Source organism: Oryza sativa, chromosome 10 (genome assembly GCF_034140825.1).
Source record: "Oryza sativa Japonica Group chromosome 10, ASM3414082v1".
In the NCBI taxonomy this organism is placed as follows: Eukaryota; Viridiplantae; Streptophyta; class Magnoliopsida; order Poales; family Poaceae; genus Oryza; species Oryza sativa.
This window is the reverse complement of record NC_089044.1, coordinates 17,223,582-17,251,465: the sequence shown is the minus strand read 5'-3', so window position 1 is coordinate 17,251,465 and position 27,884 is coordinate 17,223,582. Positions and strand designations below refer to the sequence as shown.

The window sequence follows — 27,884 nt, the reverse complement described above, 5'->3', positions numbered from 1 at the left end:
ATCTTAAATGCTGCTACATCTCTCATACAAAACCCACATATAATAGATAAAACAGTATATATCAGTATTCAGCAACCCACATATAAACATTCAACATTCAGCCACATATAAACATTCAGCATTCAGCATTCAACATGAAGCAACAATATATACTTCATGTATACATTCAGCATTCAGTATTCAACCACATGCCCACATATAAACATTCAGCATTCAACATGAAGCAATCATATATACTTCATGTAAACATTCAACACTCAACATTCAGCGTAATGCTCAGACTAGAGAACAATGCATCTGGAGGTAAAGGTTTCCATATGTCATTAGGGCTGGACAAAAAGCTCTTGACTCGTTAGCTCGACTCGGCTCGTTATGTTTTTGAAACGAGCCGAGCTGTTGTTTTAGCTCGTTACACGTAACGAGCCAGCTCGAGCTGATTCGCAAGCCGCTCATGAGCTTAAACGAGCTGGAAGGATATAGGCAGACAAGTTAGCAGGCCAAGGCCCATATGAAGGAAACACGGTAGGCCCCAAGAAAACAGTCAAAAAGGACAGTGTAGCTCTCATCTTCCTCTTTCCCCTCATCCCAAATTCCCAATCCAGATCGATTTCCTTCTGCCGCGCGCCGCCCCGGCTTGTTGCCGCGCCTCGCGTCCTTGCGTCACGCTCCTACCATCCGGCGCACCTCCTCAAGGTCCGGCGGTGACATCTGTTGCGCCTCGACCACCTGCACGTCTCTCCCGTTCTTGGCTTGGTCGAGTGGTGTCATGGTCGGGGCAGGAGGAGTTGATAGAGATGGAGCGCTGCAACGAGCCGCCAATCCCAGCCACTGCTGCTGCCTGCTAGGAGGTTGCTGGCACGGGGCGATGGATCCTGCAGGTGGTTGAGCACAACCACCTGTGTGCTCGATCTTGTATATTGCCCACCAGCAAACGAGATTATGATTTGTTAAAGGTAGAGCTACCATGAATAATGATGCATTTGTTGAACACTTGAGCTAGCACATGGTTTCTTGGTTTGATACAAAGATACCATTGCATTCTTGGACATTTTGTTTGTATAATTTGTATTTGCATCGCAAGTTTTTTTTTCCGGTGTATTGGCTATTTGGCTCGAGCCGAGAAGCGAGCCGAGGCAGCATTTATAACGATCCGAGCCAGCTCGTTATCCTAATGAGCTAAGCTAGAGCGAGCCGAGCCGAGCCAGCTCGATATCCACCCCCTATATGTCATACACGTGATGTTCTCTACGTGTGGAAAGAGAAGTTAAACTTGGATCCTAAGTTTGAATTATATGGAGATGTGCTCACTGGTTTGGACGTTTGGTAGATTTCATATGTGATTAGGAGTCCTAATTCTAATCGCCTCCGTGACTAGAGACAGTCATGTTGTGGGTATAAATAGAATAGGGATTGAGGCTGGAAAAGATTGATTTTTGGAGAGAAAGAGTTAGAGTTTGCTTTAAGATTTCGATTCTAGTTTGTGAGTTGAGAGATGGGTGCTTTAGATGGACTTTATAAACATATATGGATGCAATAAAATTAATCTGCTCTTAAAAGTTTTGTCGATACGCGTTTTTCTATATCCCGACAGTTTAACCGGAGTTCATCATACGGTCTAAAAAGGAACAAGACGATAGTCAGACCACCGGCGAGCAGACGGTTAGACCGGCGAGAGTGCTGCGGTCAGACTAGAGTTAATCTAGAGGTCAGACTGAGCTACGGTGCGACTTCATCGAATTTGAGGAAAACTTTTAATTCCTCTGAATGTTTTTTTTTTTGTTTTTGGTGTTCGTACCATATATTTACCCCCTCTCTCGTAGACTTGGTTCTTATATTCAATCATCTAATTTTGTTTCCGAAGCAGTAAAATTCATATGAAAATTTTATCTGCATAATTAGAGAAATTTTGGTCAGAGTCAGCACCACCTCGGTACAATTAAAAGATTAATTAATTCGATGGTTTGCTTATCCTAATCTCCGCGTGCATCGGGTTCGATCACATCTCAAATCTGTGCTGCGTGGTCGGATTGCCCACTTGCTTGGCTCATTACGAACAAGTCAAAAGTCAGTTGCGAAAACTTCGAGGTCGCCCTCTGCAATGTCAACTGCCATAGGTAGCAGAAATCTTCTGCCCATCAGAGGATGTGCTTGTTTCGATCTGTGAACTCATGCCACTATGAGTTAGTTTAACCCGGTTCTTCTACTACTACTAATCTACCTCAATTCCTTTCTGACCTATACTCGAAAAAAACAACCTACCTAAGTGTATTGGTTGTTTTGATGAGATGGAAGATGAAATGGAGGTAAATTAATTAGGTTTGATCTCTTTAAAACAATTCCTCCTTCCATCGATCCTATGATCTAATTAGCGATAGAGATATACACATTCGTCTAGAATTTAGTAACTTTTCATCCATCCAAAATATATAAGCAACTTTTGATTATCTATTTGAACATATACTTGTCCAGATGTATAGAAAAACTTAGCCAAGAAGAAAAACATCTTGTGGGAAAAAAAAAGGGATATGGAATGGAGTACTCCCATGTCCCAAAAAGAACCCAATCCTAGATTTGAATCAGGATAAATATTATGTCTAGATTTAAATCTAGGCTTGGTTTTTTTTTTTTTACGAAGGTTGTATAGGACTAGCTAAGTAGCTATGATTAGAAGAGCATCTATATATACTTAATAAAAGGAAAACCGAGTATTGGAAACACAACAAGTGGTACGCTATACGCAGTAATTGATATATATAATCTTCATGGTCATCTCGATCACTTGTTTGAATTGGTCTTGGTCAATAAGCACTCCATTAATTGGTCTAGGTTTTCTATCACCACCACATGTACATGATCCCCTAAAGAAGCTTATTAGCTGAAGGTTACTTCACTGGGCAGCACTGTACTCTACTTCGCTAGCCTTACGCTCTCTATAAATACGTACTAAATCCATGGGTTAGCACTCATCTCAGGTTAACAAACCTAGCTAGCCAGTAAGTCCACAATGGCAGGCACTAAACTTGTAGCTCTCGGATTTATTGTTCTTTTGAGCATTGGGTTAGCCAATGCCGCGAGAGTAGCTAGATACTCGAATGCTGAAGGAAATGGCTCGGGACAGGGCGGGGGTGTCGGATACGTGAATGGTGGTGGCTCGGGGTCTGGAAGTGGTGCTGGGGCTGCACAGAGCGGCTCAAATGGTGCCCACGCTACTGCTGGAGGTGGAGGTGGAGGTGGTGGCAATAGCCAATACGGTGGATATGGGGCGGGTGGTGGATCCGGCGTTGGTTCAAGCTCTAGTCAGTATGCTACCGGGTATTATTCTGGTTATGGTGGTTACTCTAGCGCTGGAGGTAACGGTGGAGGTGGTGGTGGAGGACAAGCTGGGGGTAACTGGGGATCTAGTGGTTCTGGTGATGGCAGTGGTGCTGGCTCTGGCTCTAGTTCGGCCAACACATACTATGGTGGACCGAGTTACGCGAATGCTGATGCTAATGGTAATGGTAATGGTAAAGGCACCGGTACATATGGTGGGAGCGGTGGTGGCCAAGGTACCGGTTCTGGATATGGTGATGCCAGCCCATAATTCTCCTCACCATCCAACCAAAATACACTTGAATAGAGCCTAATGTGTAATATTGTATTTTGAAGTTATAGTATTTTTTTCTTTATTTGTACTCTTTTATGTCTAGCAAGAAATAAAGGGCTCTATTATTTTGGTAAACGTACTAAAGTCTGTATTGATGACTTGTGTGGGTGGGCGTGGTTAAGATTGTGTTATTGTTCTCAGCATTCATCAGTGAATATGCATGGACATTTCTCCACCCATAATAACTTTTGTAAAACTAATTATAATTTAAACTTTTTTTACGCTTGAAAATTTTCCCACGAGAAGATTGTCTTTTTAAGTTGACCATACCTTTAACATCTACTGTATCTTTTTCTTCTTATTTTAGATATCGAACTAGTAGCACTCTCTTTCCTTCTCATTTCCTCCTCCTCGTCACCGTTTCTCTCCGTATTAGTGAAGATTATACATCAAGGATGTATTTATATATCTATAATAGAATTATATATAGCGGTAATACGAAGTACATAATTAACTTAATTCCAAAGTAACTACTATAAAACTGATTTTTCATACGATCAAAACAGATTTTTGCATGCAGTTTCTCTAACCGCATGCACGAAAAGGTCTATGACTAGAGCAACCACATGCGAAAATGTTGACGCTTAAATTGTCCGATTGCGAAAAGGAAACATCGAAAAGCAAAATTCCAAAAATCTCGAGAGCCAAACCCTAGAACCTCGCAGCCACTGCCGCCATCCTCGTTGTCGCTGTTATCGTCGCACAAAGCCTCCACCGCCTCCTTGTCGTCGCCGTCGCGACCGCCGCCGCACACAGCCGCCACCGCCCACCTCGTCATCATCGTCATTGGGGACGGAGCTGCTGTGCCACCGCTACCACTGGATCCGCCATCGACCAGCCCACCACCGCTGTCGCTCGAGCTGGCTACTGCCACTTGAGCCCACCATCATTGTCGCCGCTAACGCTACCGAGGGCAGTGGATCCGGTCCTTCCGACAACAGCATTGCCAGATCTGCCGCCCGTTGTAGCCGCTCCCGAGGAAGCGGCAGCGGATCCGCCGCTAGCCCTTGTCGTACGCGCGCCGCTGCCGGCCTCTCCCGCCCACCGCTTGGGATGGGGAGGTGAGGGAGAGAGAGGAAGAGAGAGGAGAGGAAATGAGAAGGGGAGGTGACTTAGAATTTTTTTCTTCTTGAAGATGGTGAGAGGGAAAGGGGAGGACGGCTAGACTTGTAGAAAGGTCTTTAAGAGGCCCATCTGCGAAAATTGAATCAATTTTCGCATGTAGCCGCTTAAGAGATCTGTCTTTGAAAATAGACTTATTTTCGCATATGGGCCAGTTAAGAGGCCCATTTGTGAAAATTGATTTTTGCATACGGGCCTCATAAGAAGCCGTATGAAAAATAGAAGTTGATTTTTGCAGATGCGAAGTTACGGTCCGTCTGCAACCTGTGGGAGCCCTTGCATAGAAAAATCATTTCTGTAGCAGTGAATTGAGGCGAATTATTTATTGATTAAGTTCCATAAAACATGTTTAATTTAACAGAAACTGTCGGTCAGAGTCAGCACCACATGCGTGTACAATTAATTAAGTCGATTTCTTGCTAATCCCATTAATCTCCATAAAACACAATATGAGCTTGCTCTATACACAATGATCACATAAAAAGCAGCTTATGCCGAATTGATGAGGTGATAGGACTGACCGGTACTTGATGAAGCCATAGGCCTGCATGAGCTCGCGTTGGCGTTGTGGATGTAGGCCGTTTTGATGCAGTAGGTGAACACCGGCATGATCGAAGAGAGTGGTATGTGAGGCAGCGATTTGAGCGAAAGTTAATTAGTTACATGCGGTCATATGAGTTAATTGATACCTCCGTTTGAGGTTATAAGACTTTCTAGTATTGTCTTCGTTTGTTTATGGTTTCGAGAAATGGGGATCATGTGAGTTTGTCACACGCGTGACTCAGCCTTCTTCTTAGTATTACAGTGCTATGGAGTCCAGACTAGCATCTCCTCGTTTGTGAGACGGCGTTTGCAGGGTGGACGTGCTATACGCCTCTCTTTGGCTTCGGTGGCCAAAGATCAACCCAAACAGGCGAAAGGCACCACACTAACTAAACAGAGGCAGTGGAGGAGACACTGCTAGCTCTTCCTATTTCTTTCGCAACGTTGTAGACCAAGGAGCACTGATGGGGGACATGGGTTAGGTTTTTGTTTACTTTTTGAACGACCAGACCGTGGGATGATTTATTAAATAAAATAGAACCAGAAAAAGTGCCCGTGCGTTGCAACGGGAAGAAAATACGAGAAAATTGAGGAAACGTTGAGAAATATTTACATTCTGTAATTAATTGAAATACAAATTTCCCTTCTTTATATAACGCTACATATGAAATCATAATTGCACATATATACGATGTTGAAGAAAAAAAAGGCCCATAAGAATCAAGGTGAATTCTGGACTAACCTGGCTATATGATAGGTCTAACATCCCCGTACTATCTGTCGAATCAAAAACGCCCGGACGAACGATTGGAGTTGCATGTAATGTTGCATCGTAGTTGCACATCCTCTCTAAAAACAGATGACATCATTGAGTTCAAAAATCTTGGGAACGTGTTTTCATCAAGTCATTTTCATTGAATTGATCTTATTAATCTCTATTTTGATGAGCAGTGACTATAGAAATTTCAATGATGCAAGATTCTTGTGATCTGTGAGGGACATAGACATACGTATGTATCATGTTAATCCAAATTGAGAACCGGATGAACTGTCATACCTTGATTTTCATTTTATGGATTTATAAATTATGTCTACAATTTATACTAAAGTTCAATTAATTTACCTGTGAAGTAAATGTGGGAAATAAAATTTTCCAAATAAAATATGGCTGAATTATTAATTACACTATATGAAATTGTTTCAGAATATTCAGAGCTCAATTGCTAATTTTAGTAATACAAACATCTTTTTAGCATTTATTTAAATAAAAATCTAAATAAAACCCCTCCTTTCTCTCTGGGACATTTTCAGCCCACTTATTTCCTTAGCCCGCAGACTAGCTGGCCCACAAGTGCGAATCAGACCCATCAAGCAACCACAAGTCTAATAATCGTCCCCATGTTCCTTCTCTCTCTATCGTGCGTGTCCCAGCGCTACAGTGTCATCTCCTACCTCCAGCCGGACTCCCGCATCTGCCCAACCCTGTTTGAATCCGCCTCCTCCATGAAATCCGACCACATTCTAAGAGATAATCCAAAATTGACCGAGGGGTTTCGATCATTATCTCCTTCTCTTTCCGTTTTCCTAAGAATCGGAGCACACCGCATCGTATCAAGTTGGGAATAGAGTCCTATCCTAAGTCAGCTAACCCTAGAGTTTTTCGTCTTTTGTTAATCACTTTTTTTTCCAAGTACGAATCGAATTTGTTTTTGCTATTTTTCTTTTTTTTTTACTGCGTGAATTTTTTCGCCCTTTTAAGTTACGGACGACGAAAAGCTCTTTGATTTTTTAAGTAGTATATAATAGATAGGAAAAAAAATATAAGGCTAGCACATTTAAAGGCATTAGCGAAAAAAAAACCATCGCCACCACGCACTGACGGCGCCTATACATGACCCAGAAGAAAACTACCACCGGACCAACTGCCGCTAAGTGTGGCTGGCCATCGCTAAACCAACAAAGAAACTACCACCAAACTGCCTAAAAGCAAAACCTAAAAAGCAAGCACAACAATCAACTCTATCCATCTCAAAGGGATTGGAGGGGGGCCTCTCAGATGACGTCTCTAAAGTGAAAAGCGACGATGAACACCACCGTCACCATTCATCAAGGTCACAAAGAACCAAGACATGGTTTTCACCTGGTAGCCCCCCCCCACGAGAGGGATGGCTCGACAGCACCCCCAAGAGAGAAAACAACGTCTACCACACACCCCTTATCGATCCACAGATATCGCCCCATTGCTCTACCACCGGCCATCCTCCGTCAGCACATGGCCACTGCTGCACTGATACCCCCTCGTCAATCAGCCTCGCCATGCCTTGTGCCACATAGCCATCACCAGCCTCCATGCCATTACCGCGCGACCTCCCACGTCATCGGCAAGGCCAGCCTCCCTTCTGTTGCCCACGCCAACCTCCCGACACCGTCCGTGACGGCCTTCCGCTGCCGGTGGTGTCACCCGCACCGGGCTACACGCATCAACGACCTCTCCCGGCGATGTCAGGCGCGCCTCTTAGCGCTGCCACTCCGGCCTACCGCCGCCACCGGCCACTGCCAGCCGCCGCCCGGCTTCCTCCCATCCCCACCACCTCCGCCTTCCTCCCGCAGACGACACCACTTGGGTGTGCCCACTGTCAATGGCGCGCCGTTGTGCTCTTCCTCCTCGTCCGCTCTGCCACCTCCACACAGCCGCACACCACCCGCTTCGCCGCTGGCGGCAGCTCGTGGACCAACCTCCCATGCTGGGGAGACTGGATCCAGACGGGAAGGGGCCAGATCTAGCAGTGGACGCTGTCCACCTAGTTGTCAACGCTTCCTTTCTCCTATTGACTCCGGCAGCCAGGCCTTCGCGCGCCAGCTCCAGCCCAGCGTCGCTGCAGCTGTTGTTGCCCCGGAGCTGATCGGGGTTGTGGGCTCCGACCCCATGACCTCTGGGAAAAGGAAGGCCCTGCCACCGCCGTCTTTGCGGCCACGCAGATTCCTGTGGCTCGCTCAGGTGGCGGTGAGGCGGAGGATGGAGGGAAGTGGGGGTGGTGGTGCGGCAGCGGAGGTCACTGCCCCAAGGGAGCGAAGCGGGGGACCCCGTATGCTTTGTTCCTAGCGGATATGGGTTAGTTGAGCTGGCCAATATACATGATATGAGAACTGGGCCAAGCTATTCAGACTAGAGTTGAAAGGAGGGTTTAAAATCGAACAGTACTCATTTCATGATGACACATATACATTAGGTTAATGTCACGGGTTTCAGAAGTCGTTAGAAACGAGGCATCTCATATGAGGTTATTTTAATTAGTGGTGACATATTGTTTTTCCTATTATAAGTAAGTGAATATGATAAATTATTCTTGAATATTTCTAAATGGTAAGATAAAAAATGAAGATATAATTCTCTCCGTTTCTTAAAAATCCATTGGTAACAGAAGGCATTAACTGAATTGAAGGTAAAATAAAATAAAAGGCATTAATTTGTATAGATAGTTGATCAGAGCGTGGAGATCATCAATATCTATTTTATTGTGTATATTACAAGGTCCGCAGGGTTTTAGTTCTATTTAATTAGTATGTAGAATTGATGAGCACAATTTCCTGACAAATATCCTAATTAACATAGTAATAGCCTTCCGGTCAATTAGATGTTTAGCTAGAATAATACTCCATTCCTCCTTATAGTGCACATAATTTCCCCATCAAATAAGTAATGCCAAGGCCAAATTTTCGCGATGTATCATGCATGGGAAGCCCTGCAAAACCTTCTAAGGAGATATTACTAATACACCGTTCAAAGATGTAGACGCCGGGTCGAATATAATCCTTTATCTAAAAAGAGACAAGTGATAAACAACATCAGTGCCTAATAATGCTCACATGTAAGATTTGTTTTACAATCTAGTCAACAAGCTCCATTTCTACTCTAGTTATATTTTAAGCTTCTGTCTCGTTTCCCATGGAAGATGCCAATCCTACACACTACAAGGTGGTGCTAGCTACTAAGAGCTAGCTGAGATAAACAACTAACCACATCATAGCTTTGATGATCTATAAATACCCATGTCATCATCCACAAATCTCTCAAGCTCATAATATGGCAGGCACTAGAGTGTTAGCTCTTGGCTTCATTGCTCTAATGACTCTAGGATTAGCCAATGCTGTGAGAGTGTCTCGACTCTCTAATTCTGATGGCACTGGCGCAGGAGGGGGTGGGGGTGGTGGCTATCTAAACGGTGGAGGGTCTGGGTTTGGTAGTGGTGCTGGGTCTGCTCAGAGTGGGAATCCTTTTGGTTCCTATGCAACTGCTGTAGCTGGAGGAGGTAGTTCTAGCACTAGTCAGGATGGTGGATCCGGAAACGGCGCGGGTGGCGGATCTGCTTCTGGAGCTGGGGAAAATATTGATACTGTATCCACTGGTTATGGTGGATCCACTAGCGCTGCTGGTAATGGTGGCGGTGGTGGAGGAGGACAAGCCGGGGGTTCGTATGGATCTTACGGTCAAGGAGGTGGTGGTGGCACCGGATCAGGTTCTGGTATGGCTAACACGTATGTGTTTGTTCCAATAACTGAGGCAGAAGGAAATGCGAAAGGAAATGGTGGTGGTAATGGTACTGGGCAAAATGGTGGGAATGGTAACGGTGGAGGTGGTGGATCTGGGTATGCTAAAGCACATCCATAGAATTTTTATTGTACAACCGATGCGTAGGATGTTACCTAAGTCAACTAAGTCAGTGTCATAAGCTGATGTATGAAATTTGTACTTTTGCTCGAAAATGCATCAGTAAGTATCAATAAATAAATTTCTCCAGCGTTTTAGGTTCATAAATTTTTGTGTACGGTGCAATTTATGCAACTTGTGCAGTGATGACTAACACTTGAGTTATTGATAACATGGCATTTGGTCACTCTAAATATATGATTGTTCTTTCTTAAATAATGTAATCTCGTGTGTACATATAACTGTATTGTGTCAAATACTACTTATATAGTCAAGGAAAAAGAAGAATGGCTGCGTGCACTTGATTTTTTTTTCTAAAAACAGAAGTAATTAATTCAATAGTGAGATCTCTGTCACAAATTTAAATACTGAGATTGAACACATGAAAATGATACACATGTGGATTTAGCGTTAGTGCGTGGTACTTTCGTAGTAATATACTCCTCATGCTTTTAATAAATAACACCATTGATTTTTGACACTTGACCATTCATTTTATTTAATTTTTTAATTCAAACGCTAAATCTTACTTAAAATATTTTTCGTGAAAAAACAACTCCCAACAAAACAAATGATCATAAAAACATAATTTTTTTTAACAAATCGAATGATTAAACATGTGTTTAAGTTAACATTAACGGTTCTATTACAAAACAGAGGAAGTTTTTCTTGAAGAGTTTATTGGTACTGTATATACTATGTAGAGAACGTTTACGCTGACAGCTGATTATGTGACTTGAAATTAGTTAGGCACAAGTTAGGTGAAAGTTGGCTAAAACAGGTGTAATAGACACGTGGGACAACGTATTACTACCTCTCTCTTAAAATATAAACATTTTTAAGATAAACACGAGTATTAAAAAATAGATAAAAAATATTAAAGAAGGTTTGTAATTGGTTAAAAAAGAGTAGGAAAAAAATTAAATGTAGATTGGTTGTAATTGGTTGAGAGGAGGGTGTAGGTGAAAAATAGCTTCATTTTGAGATAAGATACTGTGGCCCTCTTTGTTGAGGCTTAGGTTTATTGGCTTAGACTTTTAAGTCAGTTTATTGGCTTATATGATTTATAAGACGGTAGATTTAATGTCCTAAGTTTAGTAGTGGAGTCATACATGTACCTCACATAAGCCAAAAATGCTCCTCCAACCTAGCTTTTGGCTTAATAGTGTTAGAGTGGCTTATGGCTTAAAAAAAGCCAAACGAAAAAACTGCTTGTTTGTTTAGGCTTAACTTTTCGACTTATAAGTTGGCTTATAAGCCTAAACAAATAGTGCCGGTAAATAGCTTAATTTTAGAACGGAGACAAAAAAAAAAAGCTGAGATTTTGTAACATGTCAAAAATATATAGCAACAAACTACCAATGTAAGTTTCCTACGAACCAAAATTTTGTTTCTCATTTAGCAATAATTTTTAGGCAAGTAGCTGGTAGGCTTAACTGGCTACTGAATAAACACATCGTGGTGGCAAATTCTAGAGCTGTGAGATCACCATTTCAACAAAACGACCAGAATCTGCCTAGTCACTTTTTGGTGCATATGCCTCCAAAACTGGTGGTTAATAAGGTACGTAACTACTTGCCTAATATAAATCATCTCCGGTTTTGAACAGGTCGAGAAAACTCTAGAGTCTAGATAATTGCCACTAACAAATTCCAATCAACCTACATAAGGGAAAGAAAAATGTTCACTCCAACGCAAATAGCTCACTACACGGAGTATGTATGTGTATATATATATATATATATATATATATATATATATATATATATGAAAAGAAAATTTAGAGGATTTCAACCCTATAAAAAATTCCTAGAAAATTATTTGAAACAGAGGATTGATTATATCCTTCACTTTGAAATTTCAATGGAATGAAAACCTATAGAGATTTTAGATAAAAGTTAGCTAGAGTTCTAACCTCTAGAAACTAATGAACTTCAGTGATCATTAGAATGCAAGTTCTAGATCAGTTAACTGAAAAGATAGAAATCTGGCTTTGGAGAGTAATAATGTTATGCTCAAACAGAAGAGAAGAGTGTTATCTTATTTGGAACTTTTACCCGAGCTAGATGGATAATATAAAACATGATGAAATATCCAAACTATATATATTCACACATCTTTCTAAGGTATTTGAGATTTAAACATGGATTAAATTGGAGTACAGAGTCAGGAAATAGTACCATTGTGGGATATGCCATTTTTTAAATTAACACAAATTGTCCAGCTAGCTAGCTCTTTTATCCTCCTACTCAAACTAAATTGCACTGATCTTGAAACAGCATGGGTAAGAGTAAACCACGTATAGTACATCATGCATGTTGCCATGTTGTAGTACAGTTTGTACTTCTCTAATCATGATCGAGCTCCAACTCTTAAACATATGAGTAGGTATGCAGCTACTATCATAAACAAGTTATTAACCCATCTCGGATCTTGGCGTCGCACATTAATTGCCCGGTTGACTGTCTTAATTAATCACAGGGCTAGATTGCTTAATTTGGCATGTAGATTATCTCTGTGGGCTACTCACCGATTATTTTGCTCATTACTACTTTTTTCCTTAGGTAGTACTATCTTCGTTTCGTTTCAGGTTATAAGATGTTTTGACTTTAGTCTATTTTTAAGTTTGACTGAGTTTGTAGAAATTAAAAAGTAGTAACATTTTCAACCTAAGACAAATTTATTATAAAAATATATTCAATTATTGATTTGATGAAACTAATTTAGTATTACAAATATTACTATATTTGTCTATTAACTTAGTCAAACTTGAAATAGTTTGACTTTGACGAAAGTCAAAACGTCTTATAACCTAAAACGGACTGAGTTTGTAGAAATTAAAAAGTAGTAACATTTTCAACCTAAGACAAATTTATTATAAAAATATATTCAATTATTGATTTGATGAAACTAATTTAGTATTACAAATATTACTATATTTGTCTATTAACTTAGTCAAACTTGAAATAGTTTGACTTTGACGAAAGTCAAAACGTCTTATAACCTAAAACGGAGGGAGTAGTACGTAACAAAATGGCATAGCCGTCATTAACCCAACAACCAAGAAACATTTATTATCATCTTCTCATTTTGATCACTTCAATAAATGCAATTCATATGCTTCTAATAGAATTAGAGATATTGAAAATGGAGGATTTAAAATAATAATTTAATGAAGATGATGTGCTAGTTAATTACTTAGATGCCTACACGCCTTATATTTCTGAAACATATAAAAAAATAGTTGTGTTCTACTATATTTTAAAACGGAGGGAGTATCTAGCTACATCCATTTCTAATATTAGCCAAATCAACAGCAGTAGTATGAAGTGTTCAATCGGATTCCAATTTTAAATTGTTTTAGCATTATCAACTCATTTAAAAAAATAAGTCATTTTGAAAGCTTAAAAAAGAAACCACTAGGACTTCTTATATTTTTTTTTCCAAGTTGTTTCATTAGGACAAACAGGAATACACTAGAAATTACTATCTCCATCCCAAAATAATTACATTTCTAGAAAATTAGAGACAGATTAGCGTCACATACAGATGACCACATTAACCTTATTTGATAATCACATTGCGTGCACACATTTTATAAGTAAACTTGATTAGAAGGAAGGTGGGGAGGTATAGATAGAAAGATATCACCATCTAATTAATTTGTTGGGTCTCACAACCTTAAAAGAAATGTAATTTTGAAGAGTTTCTTGAAGCTGCAGTTTCACACGGAATCTAAAACTGCCCAAACAGTCCAACAATTTTTCAGATTCTAAGAAAGTTTAGTTATGAAATTAAAAAGTAAACTTTAATAAACTATAAGTCATATTGGATTTTTCAGCTTCTTCAGATGCCACTGATAATTCCAGCTTCTTCAGATACTCTTGAGTTGTTTCTCATAATATAAAGAGTAAATTGCGCTCGTGGTACATGAACTTGTGTTATGGGTGCAAATACGTACAACAACTTGCAAATTGCTCATCCTAATGTAGTAACTTGACTAGTCCGTGCGAATTGGGCCAAAATTGTCAATGCAAACCAAATCGTTGTAAAACATCACAAATAGATGGCTTGACAGCTTACATGTATGACCATGTTTTGGTTATCTTATTTAGAATCCAAAGAAAAAGAGAAATTATATGTGTAAAATTTCATTTTTGATGCATAGAAAAGAATTTATTTCATGTCTTGGAAAAAATTGTCCTCTGTATAACTCGTATAATGTTGGGACCAGGAAAATTTCGTCCATGCCTTAGCCTCCTAGAAAATTTATTTTATTTTTCATTCTCAGACACTCCATTTCACCGAAAACTTATTTTAAAAGTTTATTTCCATGGTTGGACATTGATAATTGTCTCACTTTTGTCAACCTAAATATTGAAAATATCAAGTGAATAGTGATTACACATTTTATCAATCCAAATTTTGATGTGTAATAAAAATTACTCATCAATATGTACCATATTAGATCAATTTTGCTTGCAGAGGTTGTTTTGGCCCAGGTTCGCACGGACTTGGCAAGTTGTTGTATCGAAATGAGCAATTTGCAAGTTGTTGTACTTATTTACACCCACCACGCAAGTTTATGTACCATGAGCGCAATTTACTCTAATATAAAACTCATCTAAACATCAAGCAGGTTTATAATAGTATAACCAACTATAAATTTTCAACCTAAATTTTGAGGTGGTTTTGGTGATTTTTAATCGAAGTTTATTTTTCAGTCTTTGTTTTTAGATCATTAAGAACACGTATATAAAATTTTTATTCACAAATTATTTTTCGTTTACAAATATGTCGTTTGGCTTATTCCGTGGATAAGCCAAACGATGAGAGCCCATGTATAGTCAATCTAATACTCCCTCTGGTTCTATATTAATTGACGTTTTGGACAAGATTGAGGTTAAACTTTTATAACTTTGACCATCAATAACTTTAAAAATATTTAGTTTAAAAAAACTAGAAAAACATATATAGATTTATCTTTCAAAACACTATAATAAAAGTAAACATGCATTTATTTATTGTATATATTATAATAGAAAAATAAGATCAAAGGTATATCTTGAAGAGCGTGTCATTGTCCAAAGCGTCAATTAAAATGGAACCGGAGGGAGTAGTTAATTCATACAATAATTGCCTATAACTATATGCTGCACCATTAATACATGGTTCCACCTCTCATACATACAATATGTTGAAATCCGTGCTGTAGCTGGCTATAAATCTATAGCATATTTCTCTTTTCTTTTCTCTCTTATCTTCTTAACATGCATGTGTTTATAGATGACTTATAATCTGCTATCGTATTTGCTCTTAGTTTACTATCTCTCAGTGGTATCGAGAGAGTACCCCCAGATCTCTGTTCACAGGTGTCCTTAATTACAGTTCTTCCTGTTCCGGGTTGCTAACTTGCTTATTATAAATGAAGTCAACTACAAATTTCAAGGTCGCATCCGGTCGCACTGATAAAGCAGTCATGTACAGTCATCGATAGTTATGGATAGTCAACACTCAAACACTCTATTTATCTTAGATTCTCAGGTACGTCCAGATCAACTTGTGAATCCTTCCTTTATTATTTTTAAATATATAATGTTATTAGCTTTTGTACAATATTAACCATTCATCCTATTTGAAAATCTAGTGTAAATATGCAAAATACCAGACATGTTTGGAAAACAAACCACAAACCACAACGGAATACTTAGATACTATATAGTTTCTTTAAGAAAACGAATGAACAAAAGTCATATCAAGAAATTAACAGCGTCATGATCTATTTGACAACAGATGGAGTATTATTTTAACCATATTTCAGGTTCTCTCCCGGCTTAACTAGGATATGTATAAGGGGCTAGCTGTTTGGGATGGGAGAAACTTATTTTAGTCCTTCTAACAAAAATATAAATCCCTATGGGAGGGACTAAAATTATTGTGAGAGGGACTACATCCAAACACCACCTAAAGCATATATAAGACAATCGTCGTTGCTCTCTTCACATCAGCAAAATACGCCCATCTCATTGATGAAGATAGCAAAGTGCCCTTTTGATGACTAATATTGCATTACAGGATGCAAGGATAATCGTGTCCATTAAAGTTTTTGAAAGCTGAACTAGCTTGATCCATCGCCCCATTATGGTTGATCAAACCAAGAAGCAGAGCATCATCATGTTCCAAATTTTTATCTGGGCTGACCACCATCTACACCCCAAGGCTAAATAGTAGTACTATCTTCGATCATGAATACTCAACTCCATATTTTACATATTTTAATGTATGACGCTGTTGACTTTTTTCCAACGTTTGACCATTCGTTTTATTCAAAAAATTTATGTAATTATCATTTATTTTATGATGACTTGATTCGTCATCAAATGCTCTTTAAGCATGACATAAATATTTTCATATTTGCATAAAAATTTTAAATAAAACGAATAGTCAAACGTTGGTCGAAAAGTTAACGGCGTCATACATTAAAATACGGAGGGAGTATTTATTTTTAATAAGAATTGATCAAACTAACTTTGATTACCAATACCTTCTGAAATATTCAGTTCAAAAATAAAATTTTAGTATCGATATATGTTGCCTTAAAAGGTAGTCCCTCCGTTCCATAATATAAGGCACAACTACTTTTGTTGGATGTTTCATAATATAAGGCATGCATACAATTAATTAGGACCTCCTCTCCATTAAATTATTACTTTTTTAAATCCTCCACCCACAAGATATCTAGTTCTATTGGATGCATGTATTATATTTATTAGGGTGATCCAAACTAGGATATGATAATAATTATTTTTTGGTATTTGGGTTAAGGGTGGTTGTGCCTTATATTTTGGAACGGAGGGAGTACCTTTGTATTTAAATATATAATATTATTAAATTTATTTGGTCCTTGAGGTAAAACTTTAACTGCTATTCTTCTATTAGAATATAATAATAATAATTAATAAAATTATACTATTGCAAAAACAATTGTAAACACAAATCTAATCTTCAAACTAAATATTTGGAAGTTATTGATGGTCCTTTCAATATTCAATGTGTATTCCTATAATCGGCCGGTAGACAATTTGTTGTGATAATAATACTGAATACTCTGTTTTAAATACCACCTAAAATATATATACTATCACATATACATTCAAGCTTGCAGTTGTACATGCTGGCTCTATGGCCGGTGCTAAGCTGCCGACATGGATCACATGAAAGAAATTAAGCAAATGGCATACGAGCAAGCCCTAGATAAAAAAAAAAACTTGATAAGTCAGCCATAAAACACAGGATCCAAAGATGAAGGGTACAGAAAAGGCGGTGATGCTCTTCCTTAATTATGCTTGCGTCGCCAGTGATTCTCCATTAGTTTATCAACTTCATCCTGCCCTACTCCATTCACTATATCAATCCTCATGCGTGTGCTATATATGGTCAGTAAGCCGTTGCGTAATGCATGGCCTCTCGAGCACTATAAATATCGGTGTAAGTCGTCTTTGGTCTAGCAACCTCATCATCTATACTTACACATTTTAGCTCACAATGGCTATCACAAAACTAGCATCTCTCGGCTTTGTTATGCTATTATGCATTGGGTTAGCCAACGCTGCAAGAGTGGCTAGATTCTCTATCTCGAGCGCAACGGGCACCGGAGGAGGTGAGGGTGCCGGCTATGTAAACGGTCATGGCTTAGGGTCTGGAAGCGGGGCCAGCTCGGGCGAGAACAGCGTGGTTGAAGGATCTCATGCGGTTGCCCAAGGGAAAGGTGGAGGCGGTGGAGGTGCACCATATGGCGGAGCTGGATTTGGCGGTGGGTCTGGGTCAGGCTCAGTGTTTAGTAGCCTCGATTCTGCAGGATCCTCTAAAGCTGGTGGTACCGGTGGTGGTGATGGTGAAGGACAAGCAGGAGGCAACCCTGGATCTAAAGGTTATGGGGCAGGTAGTGGCATGGGCTCAGGTTCATCCATGCTGCATGAGTATTTTCCCAGTTTTACAAATGCACGTGCTAGCGCTAATGGTGGTGGCACCACTGATACTCAAAATGGTGGAAGCGGTGCCGGTAACGGTGGTGGTTCTGGATATGCTGGGTTAGGGCCACGTCCTTAGAAAATCTTTAGACAATCATACCACTCTACAATCTATCAGCAGATGGCATCCGTAGAAACCTTTTTTTCCATGTATTTGCTTGCATGAGCTACAAATAACGAAATAAATAAATGGCCTTGTTGTTCTAGTTAGTAAATTTAACCGCGTGTACAATTGGCACTACAAAAACAGCACTTTTTTCCAAACGGGCAAAACTTATTTTTCCGTAGGGTTGACCTGCCCGTCTGCACGAAAGTGTATGTAAAAAACTCAATTGTTTTTTTTCCATACGGGTGCTTATATTGTCCGCACGCAAAAATAAAAAACCAAAAAGATAAAAATCCCAAAAAAATAAAGAGCCTAGCTAGGTGCAAATCCACTGCAGCCGTATCCGTTTGGGGGACGGCCCTGCCGTTGCCACCGTCACCCCTCCCTCCTCCGTCGGGCTCCTCCCACCTACGAAAATGCATTTTCGTATACGGTCACTTAAGAGGCCTATATGTGAAAATAGGCTTATTTTTGTATACAGGTATGTTAAGAGGCTTGTCTATGAAATTTGATTTTTGCTTGTGGGTCTCTTAAGGAGCCGTATACAAAAACTCAAGTTGATTTTTACAGACGCGACCAATTACTGTCCGCTGCAAACTATAGGGGTTCTCGTATAGAAAAATCGTTCTGTAGTAGTGTGGGGTATCCTGTCACCGTTAAAAGTGCTAATATAATTTTTGTATGGCGTACTAGATGATACTTCATGAAGACAAAATTTGCTACAGGACACGCAAAAATCGTGTAATTAGCTGTGAGACACCGCAAAAACATGTCACTGCCCACGGACACTACAAAAGTTGCGTAATTGGCTGTAGGACACTAGAGTGAATATTTTATAATTTTCGAGCTTCGAGAGGTGAGAGTTTTTTCGTAATACCCGGATTGCCCCTGTGATTGGAGTCGAACCAGACTGGGTCGAACCAGACCCAGTCATCCCCATCTCCCCCACCCGAGTTCCATTCCCCAATCTTCCCCAATCCCGAGTTCCATTCCCCAATCTTCCCCAATCGGCGGCGGCGACAGCGGCGGCGAGGACGGCAGCGCTGGAAGCATCAACGACGACGGCGACGTTGGGTGATGGAGCAGTTATATTGGTAGGCAGCAGCTGGGATGATGTCACCGAGGAAAAATAGTGCAGGGAAGAAAGCATCCCTGCGGATGTTGCTGCTCCAAGCAACAAGGCAGCTCCTGCCATCTGAAGTTCAATGAGATGATGTTAGCTCCTAGTTTATGTGGAATGGCAGTGATTATTTCTGGAATTTTGCTTTGTGATTTTGCCAAACTGTCATATTGCTGTGTGATTATGATTATGCCAATCTGGGATGTAAACTTTTGTCTACATTATACAGACATGCTGCCAAAATTTGTGTCAACATCAAACCAATACTGGCAATGTTTATGCAGAGCTGCTGCAGAAGTATACATCACAGAGAGTTGCTGTCCAAAAATTTACGGCGAGTGCGGCGCCGCCGCCGCCGTGGACACAAGCCGTCCTCGCCGCCGCCGCCGCCTCCGCCGCTGACACAAGCTAGGTTAGGGATCGGGGATGCTTGGGGAATGGAACTCAAGTGGAGGAGATGGGGACGACTGGGTCTGGTTCGACCCAGTTGGGTTTACAACGTGTAGCGCTAGGGGCAATCCGGGCATTACGAAAAAACTCTCACCTCTCAAAGCTCGGAAATTATAAAATATTAACTCCAGTGTTCTACAGCCAATTGCACAACTTTCGTAGTGTCCGTGGGCAGCGACGCGTTTTTTGGTGTCTTACAGCTAATTACACGATTTGTGCGTGTCCTGTAGCAAATTTTGCCCTTCATGAATGGTAGCTCACAGTGATATGTAGCAATCAACACCTTCAGAGTATCTATTGATCGAAAAGGGACTCTAAGCAATCATGAATGAATATGTTTCTAAGTGGAAGCCCTAGGGATTATATTGAACATAAATTGATGCATCTTATCCCTTCGCTAGAGATCGAAGCCGATACAGCCCCGTGTCAGGTGTCAAGTTCTGCCGGTGATAAGTAAAAACCTCGGAAAAGAGGGTGGCGATGCACCGAGAGTAGTTGTATTGATCTGTGAGATAAATTACAATGACCCGGGGTGTTGATGACGCTCTCTCACGTGGCCCGATCTTCTGGTGAGGGGATAACTCTCGCTTTTATCGAGTGCGACGTTTGCGACGTGGCTACCAACCAGAACAAGTCCAGGACGCCGTGCAATCGCTACACCACAAACGATGTCGTACCAACCGTGACGCGCGGTTGATGATTCCTGCAATGCAAACGAGAGAACACTGCAAGAACAAGATAAGATGCAATCTAAATATTGCGAATAGGTGATTAAGCACAAAGAAATAGTTGCGATTGAAGTGGTAGATCTAATCGACCCGGCAAATCAACACGCCAACTATTGGGGGCTCTGAATCAATAGTCGCCGACTAATCGAGCGAGGACTAGAGACAAGGTGAATGGCACTTGGCAAAATTCAACTAAACAAAACCCAAATGTTTTTGAGAATGTACAAAGCTATTTATAGAGGAAAATAAAGCTAGGGTTAAGTGCTAATTCGTGGAGGTGGAGGGAGACACTTCCGAGATGGGCCTAGTCTATTACAAGGCCTAAGGCCTAAGTTCGGTTTCAGCAACAGCACTGTCTTGTTTTGGCGATTCCCGTAGACTCGAGATGAATTTGGACGTGAGACTGGATGCATTTGAAAGGTAGCGAGATAAGCTTTCCACGAAGTCCAAGATCACCCAAATCGGAGTTGGCATGAAGGCGCTAGGTCCGTTTGAAATCAATGCTGTCTCCGGAGGCCGAACTGGATTCCAAAACTCATTGGACTTTAATATCCTGTAGATCCTCCATTTATCCGATGTATTCTTTGGCAATGTTTTATATTTCTCATGCTTGGTTGTATGCATATACTTGATGGTCACATCATCCTCCCCTTCTTGTCTGGAAACCGTCCTCGGTTTCTTCTTGCAATTGTCGTCGTAGGAGAGATCACATGAAGAAATAGCAAACAAGAAATCATTATGTAGCATCATTTGTTCCTCATAAATAAAATTTACATAAAGAGAAAACCAACTCACCGCACTTAATGAACATTTCTTAAAACAATAGCGTGACTTGACCATAGAATCTAATGGTGCACAACACTCCCCTTCTTGAATATTGTCATCGATCTTCAAAACAGGGTTAGGTAAATTTATCCAAATAGCATCAACGTTGTACGATCCATTTAGTTTCTCACATTTTTTCATATTTAAAGGAGTATTCACATCTAAGCATATATAAACACGATGCACCATATAATCTCCTCTATTATTATATTTACCAATGACATGATAATTATTCCAAGAAAAACATGGAAAATCATAAAATTTCTTCTCTAAGGTATTTAGATCACAAGGAGCATCAAATTCGATATAACCTAAAGTACATAAAGAAGACAATAGTTCCAGCTCTTCTTGGTCATCAGCAATAACAAAGACATGTTTATTTTGAGTGGAAACCAAATATTCAGAAATAGAAATAACATGTTCTTTCACTAGTTGTGGCATGTATATAAGTGAAGCATTGCACAACTCTTCTTCATTACAAGCATTATCAATATTAACACAATCTGAATTTTTAGCTTGTGATAAAGGCAAATTAGAAATCTGTTCCACTAGAGGTTGCTCTAACATAGCATAATTAGTGGACAATTGTAGCATATCACAATCTTTCTTACCTTGATCCAGTTGACCATCAGTTAAATTACCTAAAACACTCTCTTCACCTATTTTAGGTTCTTCATTCTTATTTCCTTCAAAATTGTTTTTACCTTCCTGCATGATGTTAGATACAATAGAAGGCGCAAGAATATTCTCATGTATTATAGGCATTTTTGTTTTTTTCTCAATCTGACTTTCAATATCGCAAGCATGCAAAAGTAATTGAAAAAGATGGCTATGTGTTTTATTCTCAAGCCTATGCTGAATTTTTAAATTAAGCCCATGTAAAAATCTTTTAATTGTGTCTCCTCTAGACTCCTCTATACCACCATACAACATACAAATTTTAAACTCCCGGTGGTACTTTCTCACGGTTCTATTCCCTTGTTTCAAATTTTGCATTTTCTTTTGTAAATCACGAATATAATAATCGGGTACAAATCTAGCTCTCATCATTGTTTTCAAGTCATTCCAAGAACAAGGTTTATTACCGACAAGACAAATATCACTCCACCAAAGAGATGCAAAAGAAGTAAAAGAACTTATTGCTGCCTTAATCTTTTGTTCCTCGGACCATTCATAATATTCAAGTTCATCTTCCATTTCTAACTCTCAATCAATATAGTCCTTAGGATTAAACTTACCAACAAATAAAGGCAACGATATCTTATTTTCACAAACCTCATCATGTACCTCTTCTTGATGTGAAAGCCAACGCTTTATATGTTCAATCTCGTTCTCTTTATACACTCCTGTCATTGTTAGTAAGCAAAAGAAACTCACGAGAAAGTGTTAGTTCCTAACAACAATCTATAGATATGTGGAGCTTTTGAAGGCACTCAACACTCAAGCATATACCAAATTCTTACAATGTTCTCAAAGAATGCAAAAACAGGTCAATCACCGTGGCTGGTTCGTGGCACAATGACAAGCTTGATGAGTGGAGCGATTGCAAAGCAGGACCTATAAAGGTTAGTAGTATGTGGATCTTGGTAGGCTTAATTATATCACAAGGAATAGCAAAAATCAAACAGATTTGCGAAATTGAATAATAGTCCAAAGTACTAGTCAAAATTGCTGGCCTAGCCTAGATTCAATCCTAGCTCAAGCAAGCAAATGATCAAACACTCGGACTACAAACAACTCGATTTTATCACACCGCTCTCTCCAAGAAAACCAATTGTCGAAACTAGATTTCGGCAATAATAAAAGGGGGTGGCTATCAAGCTGGAAAAGTGTATGGGTTTGGAGACAAAGGATTTATACAGGTTCAGGCCTTCTTATTCAAGAAGTAATACCCTACTCCTGTCCGGGGATGAATCCGCCGAGTGTACTATTGATTGTATGATTTAGAGAAAATCAACATCTGCCCCTAGAGGCACCCGGACCCCCCTTATATATGGGAAGGAGTCCGTGTTACAAAAGATAATCCATATCCCTAACGGAATATGCAAATACAGATAAAATACAGTCGTAACCGACTAAGTCTCAAGGTGTTTCCTTGATGTACAAGTTAAGAAACAAACCCGAGATACAAATAAGATATTCTATGTATATTCGGTATCCTGTATTCAGCCCAAATATCATTGCCGTGTAGATATGGGGTATCCATAATCTCCACAGTAGCCCCCGAGACCTTTGCAGTCAACCATCATAGCCTTCTCAAAGATAATAATCCGAGTGCTTCAAACTTTTCATGCCAAGGCCTGCTGAGTAGCGAAGACGAAGACTGTAAAGGGCGAAAAGATAAAGAATATGGTGCATCGAATAGATGCACCTAATTAGGTGTAGCCCCCAACTATGTGATTAGTTAACATACTAAACATATAGTTGAGAACAAAATAATAGCACAATCGCGCATCATATGACAAAAGCATATGCGGCGCCTAAAGAGGCATTCTAGCCGACTGCTTTTTAGCCATAACAAAAGGAATCCGAGTGGTTAACACTCTAAAAGGTTCACGAATGAACACACTTGACAGGCATCCGAATAAAAAACTCTAAAGATTACCCACCAAGTATTATAAAAATTATGGTAATGAAATAAGTCTAATAGCCTAGGCTATAACTATTCACCATAATGAAAATAGGCATATAACATACCAAGGAAATGACTATGATAAAAACAAGTCATTCCAAGTTAACCCAGACAGCTTTTGTAGCCTAATAAAGCTGACAAAAACAGTATAACACCTTTCTGTCGGGCACCTTTTAATTTGCATTGCAATAATTCCAAAGAATTATATGACCGCATAAAAAGGATTTTATCAGCATTGGGCAACACTATTGTGTGCATAAATTGCCAAAGCAAAAAATGCCTAAGTCCCTAAGGAGCACAATGGGCCACGCTGTCAAAGTACTGGGCTGAGGTACTGTTCAGGCCTAAGCCCATTCGCACCTCCGATACCCTTAACAAGAAATCCCGAGATTGAAGCGACGCTTCGTCTTCCCCGCCGGAACTCTCGCCATTTTCCCCACTCCCTGCTACAGTAAAGAACTGCGCCGGCAAACTAGGGTTCGCCATTCCGCTCGAATCCACCTTCGAAAAGTGCATCAAAATCCTTCCCGTAATCCACCGCCTCAATCCCTCATCTCTCCCTAGCCATCCCTCAAATCAAATCAGCGCATTCGGGTAAAATCAATGGCGGAAGAGAAAGAGAGCTTCGAAGGCCAATGGGCGCCATCCGACGTGACGGAGGAGAACCTGAAGGAGATGGTGGCGCACGGCGTTCTCCCTGCCAAGGAGATCATCGGGTGGCGGCCAGCGTGCGGTGAGGCTTTTCCGTCCCCCGATACACACGAGGTCGTAGTTTTTTCTCATTTCTTCTATGGCGGCTTCGCTCTTCCGACCTCGAAATTTTTCCGCGGAATATTAAACTTCTATGGAATCAGCTTGCATCACCTAAACCCAAATTCCATAGTCCATATCGCCAATTTCGTCCATGTTTGTGAAGCCTTCTTGGGAATTAAACCCTACTTCGCTCTGTTCCGCCGGATCTTTTTTCTCAAGCCCCAACCGAACAAGAATAAGCCATGTGTAGTCGGAGGGGCAGGATTTCAGTTGAGGGGAACCCTGAGCCAGAAATACTTCTCTATGCCCTTCAAGACCTCAAACAAAGGGTGGCATGCGAACTGGTTTTATGTTCAGAATCCTGAGCCTGCTCTTCCCGAGTACTCTTGTCTTCCTCCGGTGTACCAAGATACTTGGAACTCTCTTCCGATCGGGGATGAAGCTGCTCAAGCTTTGGAATTGATGGATCGCATGTTAAAACTCAAAGAACAAGGCTTACAAGGAGAGCAGATCACTCGGCACTTCATAAAATGCCGATTGGCACCAATCAAAGAGAGATCCCGTACAGCATTCGAGTTTGACGGCAAGCATGATCCCAATCGTGAAGAACCAGACTCTCTGGACTTTAAAATCATGAAGGAGAGGATGTATAAAATCTTCTCAAATGCTATTGTCGTCAGCTACTCACATCAGCTGCCGGTTGTGCCATATAACGCATTCAATCCGCCTCCACAGGTGTGTATCGGAAATCTTCAACCCATGATCAAAACATAATCTTATCTTCATGTTGAGTTAACTAACCGTGAAGGCATCTCATTCAGGAATATGTATTGATGAAATCTGATCCCCCAATCGCTCAGCACCGGTCTCCTCGCCAACACACTGTTCAGGGAGGTGGAGGACCAACAATCAGATTAGATCCACACCCTCAAATCTCCAATCCAACTGGACAGACAGGTTCTCGCAAGAGAAAACTGGTGCTTGACAACGATGAAGGCGATGACAACAAATCTGAGGACAAGGGCTCGCCTAATAAACCCCCAAAGCGTACCATGCCCAGAAAAAAACTGGCTGGCCGTCCAATGCCAAAGATCAGAACATCTTCCAGGTATAAACCTCTTGGTACCATTTCCCTTCGACATGCTTCTCTAATAGAAATAATACTGAATATTGAAAGAACACCTTGCAGGAAACCATCCGACATAGATCCAACTGGAAAAGATCCTGATCAAGCTGCAACAGAGCCAAATTTATCCAAGGATCCCGAGCCGACTACCGAAAGCCAGCCGACTGACGCCCATGCTTCAGGTGACAAGGACGATCCGAGTGACCAGCCGCCGACTGGAAACCAGTCGGCAGCAGCTGAAACTGCAACAACACAAGAGCCCCCGACTGGAAACCAGTCGGATGCAGGTCCCGACCAAGAAATCCCCGAAGTTGAAACGCAGACGACAACTTCTCAAGGACCAGAGGCTGGTAACGACCCGATAATTGGGTCTCCAAATAAAGAACAAAGATCACCTCACGCTCAGCTAGGAACATCCTCAGGTAACCCATCTTCTCAAGTGATGCCGATTTAAATAACTTCAACTTATTCGTCTAATGTCTTGGAAACACATCAGGGGCACCAGGCGATGACGAAGAAGCAATTCCTCGCATAAAGGCGGCTGATGACTCTCGTCCTCCTATCTTGCTCAAATGGTGGGACGAGAACTCACAAGTTGCCGGTATCGTCATAAATCGTCAAAAAGAAGATGAAGAAGTGTGCCAGCTGAAGAAAGTACTTGGAGAAGCCACTCGCATCGTGAATGTAAATCTTCCGGGTGACTGCCTTTGATAACTTTGTTCTCTCTTTAGCAGAACTAAACCATGAACCATCATGCAGAGAATCCATCTTCGCAATGAGGCCAAGACTACAACTTTGGAAAAGCTGGTTCCTCATTTGGGAACCCTTGAAGCAGTTAGGGACCAGCTACATGAGGCCAAGGAGCACGCCAAAAAGACGGAAAAAGAATTAAGGGAGCGAATTGCTCAACTCCAGGATTCAAATTTCGAGCTGAGTGGTTCATCAAAAGGTAATCTCTAGATCTGTCCCATTTATTTACGCTGTCGTAACTGTGTCCTCAACCATTTGGATTTCAAACAGCGCAAGCCGCCAGGATGGCTCAAATGGAGAAACAAATTGAAGCCTTGAAAAAAGACAAAATAGAACTGGCTGCACAAAGGGACTCGGCCTTGAAGGAGGTTGAAGGTACCGCCAGCTAACAATCTGGACTTCTCTCTTTTAAATGCAGCAGATTCTTATCATAAATGTGTTTTGTAGACCGTAAAATCAAATCTCAAGCTCAGTTTGACGTCCTGGTTGGTAAGATCAAGAGGCTTGAAGGAGCAAGAGATGAAGTCGCCAATGTCGCTACACCACTCGTCCAAGCTATGTTCCTTAATAACAGTGGTCCGAGTGCACTTGACGCAACCGAAATCTTTGACAAGCTGAGAGTTGCACCGGATGTATACTTCAAGAATATCAAGAAAGCTGGAAGTATGGGAGCTAGCATGGCATTGGCGATGACCAAATCCTTGTACCCGAGAATTGAAATTGACACCATTGATGGCTTTGCAGACGGGACAAGCGAAGAAGCTGCTCTTGATCTTATCAGTAGTGCTCAAAATGCGGCTGACAAGATTGCAAGTGACGTTGTAGAGCAATTCCGCAACAACGACCTTCAGCCAAGCAACAATAACTCTGATGATGAAAGGACTGATTCTGACTGAGTATGAATGTAACAAATGGAGGCTCAATTTGTACAATACTGGTATATTTATGCTGTGCTTGATAGTTCTAGCCAAGTCTTTGATTTCTTAAAAGTTTTTATCAAGCTTTGTTGAGCCTAAAACCCAAAGAAGCTATTAAAAACTTTCAGTCCTCGCAGACTAAGTAGAAAAAACCAAACAAGGCAATGATAGACCAAGTAAGCAAATTAAATTGATAAAAAATCACACTCCATTATTATGATGATAGCCCCCGACTGACAACTTCAAGAAGAGAACTTGATGTTGACAGTCAAGATAGGGAAGTACAATGATAAGCTTAAGCGTAGAAACGACGAAGATGTTCAATGTTCCAAGAGTTGTCAACGAGAGTACCGTCTTCGCGCTTGAGTCGATAGGAACCTGGCCGGGTGACTTCAGAGATGATAAATGGCCCTTCCCATAAAGGAGAT

At 40.7% G+C, this 27,884-nt stretch overlaps 4 protein-coding genes across 4 annotated transcripts; all 4 read left to right on the top strand.

Annotated features, from left to right (window-relative positions):
- The first annotated feature begins 2,961 nt into the window (after positions 1-2,961).
- Positions 2,962-3,831, top strand: LOC4348779 (glycine-rich cell wall structural protein 2-like). The gene has a single exon (XM_015757554.3). The coding sequence runs from the start codon at positions 3,005-3,007 to the stop codon at positions 3,581-3,583; it is 579 nt and encodes a 192-aa protein (XP_015613040.1). The 5' UTR covers positions 2,962-3,004; the 3' UTR covers positions 3,584-3,831.
- A 5,556-nt stretch (positions 3,832-9,387) lies between these two features.
- On the top strand, positions 9,388-10,127 carry LOC107276158 (putative glycine-rich cell wall structural protein 1). Its single transcript, XM_015757553.3, has one exon. The coding sequence runs from the start codon at positions 9,396-9,398 to the stop codon at positions 9,978-9,980; it is 585 nt and encodes a 194-aa protein (XP_015613039.1). The 5' UTR covers positions 9,388-9,395; the 3' UTR covers positions 9,981-10,127.
- A 7,333-nt stretch (positions 10,128-17,460) lies between these two features.
- On the top strand, positions 17,461-18,255 carry LOC112936610 (putative glycine-rich cell wall structural protein 1). The gene has a single exon (XM_026020745.2). The coding sequence runs from the start codon at positions 17,565-17,567 to the stop codon at positions 18,126-18,128; it is 564 nt and encodes a 187-aa protein (XP_025876530.1). The 5' UTR covers positions 17,461-17,564; the 3' UTR covers positions 18,129-18,255.
- Positions 18,256-25,496: 7,241 nt separating this feature from the next.
- On the top strand, positions 25,497-27,435 carry LOC136353555 (uncharacterized). Its single transcript, XM_066304561.1, has 5 exons — positions 25,497-25,771; positions 25,853-26,211; positions 26,286-26,390; positions 26,625-26,738; positions 27,284-27,435. Exons 1-5 carry the CDS (start codon positions 25,497-25,499, stop codon positions 27,433-27,435), a joined length of 1,005 nt encoding a protein of 334 aa, XP_066160658.1.
- The last annotated feature ends 449 nt before the right edge of the window (positions 27,436-27,884 follow it).